The 9,744-nt window shown below is 53.3% G+C and overlaps 1 protein-coding gene across 3 annotated transcripts in view; it reads left to right on the top strand.

Annotated features, from left to right (window-relative positions):
• Positions 1-9,744, top strand: part of COL27A1 (collagen, type XXVII, alpha 1) — a 148,769-nt gene that overhangs the window by 79,813 nt on the left and 59,212 nt on the right. For all 3 annotated transcript variants that reach the window (XR_824845.1, XM_010835143.1, XM_010835142.1), the window contains 4 exons: positions 24-77; positions 2,195-2,239; positions 3,576-3,629; positions 5,510-5,554. Coding sequence is in view for 2 of the 3 variants with exons in the window: in XM_010835143.1 (XP_010833445.1) it covers positions 24-77; positions 2,195-2,239; positions 3,576-3,629; positions 5,510-5,554 (198 nt within the window). In the remaining variant the exon portion in view is untranslated. The remainder of the gene's footprint in view (positions 1-23; positions 78-2,194; positions 2,240-3,575; positions 3,630-5,509; positions 5,555-9,744) is intronic.

The raw sequence follows: 9,744 nt of genomic DNA, 5'->3' as shown, positions 1-9,744 counted from the left end.
CACTCTCTGTTCCCTCTCACCAGGGTAAGCCTGGAGCTCGAGGCCTGCCAGGACCCCGTGGGCAGCTGGGGCCCGAGGTGAGACTGTCTGACCCTGCCTTCTGCCCATCCCCCCCAACCCCAGCCCCTAGCTTGCTCTTCCCTGGGTCCTGCAAACCTTAGCTGAGTTCCAGGGCCCCTTGGTCAGGAGACACAGGGCCCAGGGCCACCTCAGGCTTGCCCTCCAGTTCATCCTTTGTAGCTCTGCCCTGTGACCCTTCCAGGGTTCTCATCTGCCCTGGCCTGGCTGGCAGGTCACTCCCATCATGGCAACACCATTGCCCTGGGGCTTCCTCTCTAGGAGCTACTGTCACTGCCTCTTCTCACAGTAGCACAGTTTATTGGGGTGCTGCTGTAGGAGGGAGGGCATCATCAGCTTAGGGGAGGTCCTGACTCTCAAGGGGATAGACTATGTCAGCTCCCTGTGGTTAGTGGCAGGCAGCGTCAGGATTCGAACCCGAGGCCCCCGAGCCCAAAGCTCCGTGCATGGACCCTGTGCTGTTTAACTTCTGGGCTCCTGGGAGCTGCCTGGGGCCTCCTGGGAGAATGACATGACTTATGCAGCTAGTAAGTGGCAGACTGAAGACTTGCTTACTGATTCTTCCGTGGTGAAGGGGATTGATGATTTCCTCGGGCCTGTCGGAGCACCAGCTGGAGGGCTGTTGGCCACCCCATGGGCTGGCCCCCGCTTTTTCCCATGTGCAAGGCCCTCCCCTGCACACTTTGGCTCAGGCCCCAGAGCTCCCATGACGCAGCCCTGGGGGAGGGTGCAGGAGGCCCCGACTCACCGCGACCACAGGCAGGCATCTGGCTGACATGGATCCCTTCTCGGGCTGGTTCTGGGTCTGGCGGGGTCCCAGTACTGGCCCTGTGAGCTGCCACGTGGGGCTGCTTTCCTGGAAGCTGGGGCGGGGGGGAGTGGGCTCTGGAGGGGGCCTCTTGGTTAGGCCTGGCATGCCAGAGGGGCCAGTCTGGAAGCTCCCTGAGCCTACGGGAGGGCCTGAGGCATCTCCATGGGCGGGAAGTGGGCAGGAGGGAGGGAGGGAAAGATGGCACCAGCCTGTGCTCCCGTTGATGCTCACATTACAACATTATCACTGAAGCAGACCCTCAATATGCCCACCACTTGCTCACATTTCCATTGATTCATTTGTCCACTCATTCACTCCTCCATTTGTTACCCTCTCTCAGGCCCTCCTTCCTGCCTTCCCAAACCACATACCCACTAGACCCTGGGCACACCCATCCTGAGTGATGTTGGGTTTGTGGTGTCAAAAAAGAAATCATGGCTGTCTTCCAGGAACTCAGGTTACTCATCAGTGGGTTTTTTTGTTTTGTTTGTTAGTTTTTGTAAACATAATCACAATAGTAAAAGATGTTTATCAGTTTTCACAATCAATAGCCAGACCAAAAAAAAGATAATTACATTTGCAAGTCATAATGGGGCTTCCCTGGTTGCTCAGACAGTTAAGAATCTGCCTGCAATGCAGGAGACTTGGGTTTGATCCCTGGGTTGGGAAGATCCCTTGGAGAAGGAAATGGCAACCCATTCAAGTATTCTTGCTGGGGAAATCCCATGGAGAGAGGAGCCTGGTGAGCTACAGTCCATGGGGTTGCCAAGAGTTGGACACTACTGAGTGACTAACTCTAACTCATGGGAACATGATTAACCTAACAATATAAAATAATGACATACAATTTGGAGGGTCAAGCAGAGTGGTACTCATCAGCGTTTAAGATGATACTCTCTGCTCCGCACCATTTTACAGATGGGGAAACTGAGGCATGGTGCGGCTAACGTCTGCCACCGAGGAAACGGCAGAGCCTGGAGCAGAGCCCGTATCTTTGAGCTGCAGTCTGGGGCTCTGCTCAAACAGCATATGATCGGGTTTGGGTTTCCTGACCAGCACCACTGCCAACCAGACTGACCACATTCACGTGACGGGGGAGCCCCATTCCCCCAGAAGCCCACGTGTGGTCTGGCCTCTAGGCCTCTGCCCTGGGTGGGAACAGGCCGGGGGCCCAGGTGTCCCATTTCTCGGCCAGGGAGGGCTCTCCTGTGCCCACCCCTTGCCCTCCTGACAGGTCAAGTTCTCCAAGACTCCCACTGAATTAACTTTCTCCTTTTTCTCCTCTCTTGTGTCTCCTGACCCTAGGGAGATGAGGGGCCCATGGGGCCACCAGGGGTCCCTGGCTTGGAGGTGAGTGTTGCTGGCCTGGGGGTGTGGGATTTGCTGGTGCTGAGCCAGCTGTGTGCAGGCGGGCATCATCTGGGTGGTGTTCTGGAGAGAAGTCGTCTATGAGAGCCTTGGGCCTGCCAGGGTGGGCGTGAGGACAGACCCCAGAGGAGAGAGATGAGAAGCAAGAAGCTGCTGTGCACCTACTGTGTGCGGGTGCACCGAGTCCATTCTCATTCCCTTGATTCTCCCTTGAGAGAGGCACTGCCTTTCTTGGTATCATTCAAGGCCCTCAGGCTCAAAGAGCATACATAGCCCAGGCAACTTCCCTGGTGATCTGGTGGTTGAGAATCCGCCTTCTTACGGAGGGGATACGGGTTCCATCCCTGGTCAGGGAACTGAAATCCAAGATGCCAAGGGGCACCAAAGCCCGTACACCACAACTAAGACCCGTCACAGCCAGAAAAAATGGTAAAAAACTTAGCCCAGAATCTCACAGCCAGGAAGCCAGGATACCCTCCCCGGAATCTGAATCTGACTTCTCTCTACTGCTTCAAGTGGCCTTCCAGAAGGAAGGTGTATGCCCAGCCACCTTCAGTCTCAATTGCATAAATTGGCAGTTTGTAGATATTTTTGGTCTTGGGACCTTTTGACATCCTTGGAAATGACTGAGGATCTTGAATGCTTTTCTTTACATGGGTTACATCTATCGACATGAGTACTTAAAACCAAGAAATTTTAAATGCTTTTAACAATTCATTCAAGATTAACGACCAACTCTTTTCATGTTAACAAAAATAATAGTTTTACCCCTCCCCCCCGCCAAAGCTATATTTTCCAAAGCAAAAATCATCTAATGAAAAGAGTGGCATTGTTTTACCATTTTTTGCAGATCTCTTTAATGTCTGGCTTAATAGGAGTCAGCTGGATTCTCCAGTCTGCCTCTGAGCTCCATCTGTGGATAAAACCACGTGCCATGTAGTCTCTGGAAAACTCCACTTGCATTCATGAAAATGAGTGACACAGGCAAATGACATCTTAGTATTCTTATGAAAATAGTTTTGACCTTGTGAATTTCCTGTGAAAGGGTCTCAGGGTCCCCCAGAGGGCCCCGGGGCAACAGTTTGAGAACCACTGGCATAAACTCTCCATGCCCCTGTGTCCTTTATCTTCTGTTCCAGCCCCTTCCTTTTCCTCACTCCTTGAAAGCAGTTTTCTTCATTCCCATTAACAAACAAACCAGCCTGGGAGAGGCTTCCCAAGGTCACACAGCTGACCACTCTCCCTGACTCCCCAAGGACAGCTGCCAGCCTGGTGACTTCGGGGCCTGGCTTTTCTCACTCACTTCTCCCTGTTGCAGGGTCAACCCGGCAGGAAGGGGTTTCCTGGAAGACCTGGCCCGGATGGCTTGAAGGTGAGGGGACCTGGAAGTGACGTGGCAGGAAGGGGGAGGAGGGAACACCAGGGGAGGAGAAGAGAGAGGGGGAGCCAACCGATGAGGCCCTAGGATGACCCCTGAATCCCTGACCTGTTGTGAAAAGCGGAGGAGATGGTCTGCATTTATCATAAAGTGTGTATGAGTAACAGGAAAACGTGGACAGAATCTCAGTGTCCACCAGGGGACCAGTGTTCAAGTCATGGGGCACAGCGTAGCCACCAAAGACGGTGTGCTGGGAGGATTGACCAGACGGGAAGGTGTCCGTGTGTGGCAGGGGTGATGGTGGGCACGTGCGAAGCAGGTCACGCAGTGGAACCCATGCAGCAGGAGCCCATGGACGGGGCTGGCTGGACCGCGTCCCTGAAGGCTCAGAGCAAAGCCTGGAGCGTGGACAGGGGTTAGCTCTGGGTAGTGGGATTATCGGAGATTTCCATTTCCCTCTCTGGGCTTCTGTATTTTCCCCATCATCTCCCATAAATATGCATTTCACTTATTAACAGTTTTTTTTGAAGTTATCAAAATGAAAAAGAACTGGCCCCAGTAGGAGATTGTGTTCCTCAACACATGGGCAGCTTAATACCTTTCCAGGGACTCCCTTTGAAGGCTGGATTTCCCTGGCCATCCTGGGCAGGGATCGCTGGGCCGAGTTGACAGCTGGGCAAGCACACAGAGGGTTAGGGTGGAACTGTGGGGGCCAGGCCGTCCAAGTGCCCTCCTCTCAGGAGAAATGGCCCCCGAGTCTGTGTCTGTCTGGCTCCTCTGGGGGTCTCAAGCCTGAGGTCTGGGGGCAGACCTGGAGGGAAGGCTAAGGTTTGAGCCGGGATCGCCCCATCCATTCGTGAGCCCAACTCCTGGCCAGTCCGAGCCCACGTCCTGCCCTCTGAGGCCTGGGCCTTTCTCCCTCAGATACCAGCTGGGTTTCTGTGGTGGGAGCAGTGACAGGGCCCTGGGCAGATCTGTCCCACGGTTCTGCTTGCCAGGGCGGCTGTGACTGCAGAAGGAGTGGGAGTCACCCCAGCGTGGGGTAAAGCCAGCAGACAAGATCTCGAATGGCCACCTAGTGTGAGGGCTCGGGGATTCCCAGGTGGTGCTAGTGGTAAAGAACCCGCCTGTCAGTCCAGGAGTCATGAGAGACGAGGGTCTGATCCTTGGGAATATCCCCTGGAGGAGGAAACGGCAACCCACTCCAGTATTCTTGCCTGGAGAATCCCATGGACAGAGAAGCCTGGTGGGCTACGGTCCACGGGGTCACAGTTGGACATGATGGAGGTGACGTAGGACACAGCGCATGTGAGAGCTTGGAGGCAAATGAGTTTGGTTTTACTTATTTATGAGTGGGGACACCGAGCCCAGAGCAGAGACGAGACTGCTCCGTGTCACTTGTGAGCTGATGGCAGATCTCTGGGAGTCCAGCACCCTGATTCCCCAGCTCCCCGCTCATCCTGGTACAGCAGGGCATCTCCATCAGTCAGACCCAAGTTCCAGTGCTCGCCCTACTTCCAGCTCGCTGTGTGACCTCAGCAGGTCACTTCACCTCTGTGAGCTTCAGTTTCCGTCTTCTGCTGAATGCCGTGGGTTGATGGGGGTCCCAGGTGAGATATAGACCCCATGCCAGGTAACCTGCCCAGGGCCACTCCAAAGGAATGATGACGAGGATCATCCCTGGGGCCAGAGGAGGTTTTGTCCCAGTGTCCCTTGTCCCTACCATCTGTTTGAAGTTTCCAAGGCCAGACTGCAGTTGAGTTTCTTGGTTCCTCCCCACCAGAGGGGCCTAAGGCCAGTCGACCCAGGTGTCTCCTGGGAGGCCTGGACTCCAGCCACCCATTCCCAAGTGACCCTCCTCTGTTTCTCTGCAGGGCGAGCCAGGCGATGCTGGACGGCCGGGGCCTGTGGGTGAGCAGGTGAGTCACCGTCGTCTTGGACCCTACTGGCTCGCTTTACTGAGGGCTTAGCTGTGGGAAGCGCGTACATGGAGCTCATTCATCCCCAACCCCAGCTGGAGTGGTCGGGTTAGGGTTATCTAACCCTAAACGGCTCATCTCCCCGCTTCACTGACATGGACAAACTCTGGCTCTCAGGGAGGTGAGGTCACTGCATGAGAAAGCCACGAATCTCAGTCCCCACGGTTCCACAGCCTGACTCCGCAGATGTTCTGGGGGCATTCGCCCAAAAGACGTTACGTGACTGTTCCCAGAACGTGCAAAGTGGAAGAGCCCTTTCACAGTCACCACCCGTGCTCGATGTAACGGGAGGGCCGGAAGAGCAGAGAAGCAGAGTCGCGTGCCAGGGGCTCTCGGTCTAGGCATCCCTAAATTATAAAGAAAACAAAATTCACATCAGTGGCTCTGGCTATGCTGGAAGTCAGGCCAGGGTCTGAAGCGGAGAGGAGGTTGCACGTGATCACTGAAAAGGACGTTGGAGAAACATAACCTTCAGTGTTGTGGTCCAGGGCCCTTGGCACTGGAGGCTGATGAGTGGATGACCGGCCTTAGTCCCTCCTCTGCAGCCCGGCGCCTCCTGAAAGCATAAGCTCTGGGCTCGTAGCTCAGGTCGGAAGGTAGCAGTCTCGTCCACTCCTTTAAAGAAGGACCCCATCCTCTGAACCCAGCAAGGGGCTGCCTCGGGCTGGAAGGGGAATGATGCTGGGGACCCAGAAGAATTTGTCTCTCCCAAGAAACGCCATCAGTGCCGTGAGAGTCACGCACACGAGGAGCTTCCTCACCAGGCCTACAACATCTGTTGGGGGGAAGAAAGGAATTAAAGCAAGGGGAGGACTGGGTTTTTGAAACCTTTCCAGTGTCATTCGAGCACATTCTGTGGGAAGCCCGGGAGTTTGGAAGGGCTGCCGCGGCCTGGATGTATTTCCTGATTGGAAAAAAAAGGCAATACGTTCAGCAAATTTAATTTCATAGTTATGCTCATGGTAGGGCCCTTGGGAAATAGATACTTGGAATCCTAGGATGGTAGAGCACAAAGCTTCCTCTAAAATCCCTCTATCCTGGAGTTCTAACCTTTTATTTTGTTCCTTAGACCCTTTTGGCAGGCTGGAGAAGATCATAGACCCCTTCTCAGAATTTGTTGTTCAGTCACTAAGTTGTGTTCGACTCTTTGCGACTGCGTGGACTGCAGCACGCCAGGCTCCCCTGTCCTTTCTTGTCTACCGGGGTTTGATCAAATTCATGTCCATTGAGTCGGTGATGCTATCTAGCCATCTCAGAATAGAGAACTTCTTTAAATGACAAAATACAAAACAAAAGACTACGAAGGAAATGAATTATATTGAAATACAAACGTGAGATTATGTTAAATTGTGATCTCCTCAAAGATTTGCTTCTTTATTCTTGCCTTGAATAACGAGATCTAATGGCAGGTCCGATAATGACCTCAATTTTGAAGTGGTGACCGGCCTCACCGATACATTTGGAGCTCTCTGCAGCAGTGACTGTAATGTGACGTGTAAAGATCTGTGACTGTTACCAGTGCTGTAGATATGTTGCCTACATGCCTTAAGCTCATGTTTGAGGGGAGTGCTCAGCTTCAACTAGAGGCTGGCGAAAATGACAGCTGTAGTTTTTCCCTCAAGTTCACGGACCCCTGAAATGCATCCATGGAGCCTTACAGGGACCCCAGATTGAGAACCCCTGGATCCTCCTCAATCACACTAACAAGTGTGGGATTTAGGGAGAGGAATGGCTCAGTGGATAAAGAATCCGCCTGCAATACAGGAGATACAGGAGGAGAGGGTTCAGTCTCTGGGTAGTAAAGATCCCCTGGAGGAGGAAATGACAACCCACTCCAGTATTTTTAGAGAATCCCATGGACAGAGGAGCCTGGAGGGCTACAGTCCAAAGGATCACAAAGAGTCGGATGTGACTGAGTGACTAAGCAAGAACACACACACACAAACACACACACACAGGTTTAACTTAGATGACCAAGCAAAGGAATGGGCAGGAGGTGTGGGAACCTGGCCTGAGGCGACCACAGGCACACTCGTTCAGTAGAGACCTCAGCTAGCTGCCCAGTCAGCTGAGCAGGGAAGACAGAGACCTTTCTGAGTTGTGAAGCAGGGCTGGAGCTGAGCCTGCTGTTCCTCAGCCCCTTCCCCGTGTGGGAAGGAGCAGGCCTTTCCCGTTCATGGCAGAGTCGAGGATCCCTGGGAAGAATAGAAGGACCTCCTTATAGTCACAGTATCTGCTACATTTATCAGGCCCCTGTTAGGAACCAGGCTGTGTGCCAAACGCTTTCCATACCATCCCAGCAGTTCCCTGGCAATCCTATGGCAGTATGTACTACTATCCCCATTTTGCAAATGAGGAAACCAAGGCTCTGAGAAGTTAAGTGCTTAGACCGTGATCTCCCAGGGAGTGCCATCGCTCTCAGAGCCCAGGTTGACACTCAGGCCTGCTGGGTTCCCATGACCTGCCCCGAAGACACTAAAAACCCTTGACCTCCTGAGTCCTTGTGGGTTTTTTTAACAGAGTGCAGCCAGCCTGCTGGGCCCTGTCCTAGGTGCTGGGCGCACAAAGATATTTATAAATCATGGGTCTTACCTTTAAGAAGCTCTGTCCAGGGTGAAGCCAGGCATCTCAACACCTAAGCCTGAGATGTCTAGTCCAGCAGAGCATCCATGACTGTCTGGTTCCCAGTTGCTTCCCCCAGCACCCAGCAGAAGGTCATGAGAGCAGGGAGGGAGGGAGAAAAGCTCCCACAGTCAACAACAGGCCTTTATCTGTAGGCTGTGTGAGGACAGGCCAGCTTGCTCCCCAACCCAGGGGACTCGGATCCCACCCATGCAGTGTCTGCTGTAGGTGACAATACCGCCCCCTGCCCCATGCCAGCCAAGAGGAGCCAGCTGTGCCCACAGCTGTCGGGGCTGCTGCTCCACCAGACCCGCCAGGTGGAAGCCCTGGGCCTCGGGGGCAGGCTTCCCTGGACCAGCCTCAGCTCCATCCGTGGGACAGGGTGCCAGGATGTTCTGGAACAGTGCTCCCAGTGGGGAGGGGGGCCTGTCCTGGGGTGGGGGCAGGGAATGGGGCACTTGCTGTATGGCCCTTATTCATTAGGATTTGGTGGGGGGGCAGGGGTGGGCTTCTTATTTGAAGTTTATGACCTGCCTGCCTTTCAGGACCCAACAACTCATAAATTTAAAGTAGCTATGAAATTTCTGTTTCTCTGGGCCAGTCAGGCAGGGGCTTTTTAACAGAGCAGTTTTTATTCCCTTTACTCAGTGTCCTCTAAACGTCTGACTGCTCCCTTGTGGGGAGCTCAGGCCTCTGTCTTAACCCTGTGGCCTTTTAAAATAAATTAGAATAGGATGGGAGGGAAGTACCATTTATAGAGTGCCTACATGTGCCATGCATTATCACCAATACTCAGAACAACCCCGGGAGGAAGGGTAAACCATTTCTTGTAAGTTCTCTCACTCTGCACATGAGGTTTAGAGGCTCTGCAGTTTCCCCAGGGTCCACAAGTCTAAAGGCTGAATGGTGATGATGTAGATAAAGTGTCAGTTACAGGGCTCAGCCCGTCGTAAGTGACAGCTGTTGTTATTAATATTGCTATCACCTTGAATGTAGGTGTCCGACTCTTTGCGGCCCCATGGACTGTAGTCCACCAGTCTCCTCTGTCCATGTAATTCTCCAGGCAAGAATACTGGAATGGGTTGCCATTCCCTTCTCCAGGGGATCATCTTGACCCAGGGATCGAACCCATGTTTCCTGCATTGCAGGCGGATTGGATTCTTTACTGTCTGAGTCACTAGGGGACCCCCTATCACCTTGAACATGAGCTAAGTAATTTTTAAAGTAGGTTGTTGCAAAAGACAAATACTTGGTCATTTTCTCTGACTTATTAGCTGTGATCTCATACCTTGAACCTCATCCCTCTCATGTCATACTTCAACCCTGAAGGGACTCTGAACCCAGGGAAACAGGCCCCCGGCCGTATGGTGATGGGGTTAAAGTGCCAGGGAGACCTGTGCCCTGCTCATGGCCACGTGTGTTGGAGTGACAGGTGCATGGGCTTTGGGGCCACCCAGACCAGCGTTGCATTCTAGGCTGCAGTTGCAGGACACACACAGTCCTGGTCT

Source organism: Bison bison, unplaced genomic scaffold, assembly GCF_000754665.1.
Source record: "Bison bison bison isolate TAMUID 2011002044 unplaced genomic scaffold, Bison_UMD1.0 scf7180017864039, whole genome shotgun sequence".
In the NCBI taxonomy this organism is placed as follows: Eukaryota; Metazoa; Chordata; class Mammalia; order Artiodactyla; family Bovidae; genus Bison; species Bison bison.
The sequence above is the reverse complement of the archived record's forward strand: the minus strand, read 5'-3'. Positions and strand labels throughout refer to the sequence as shown.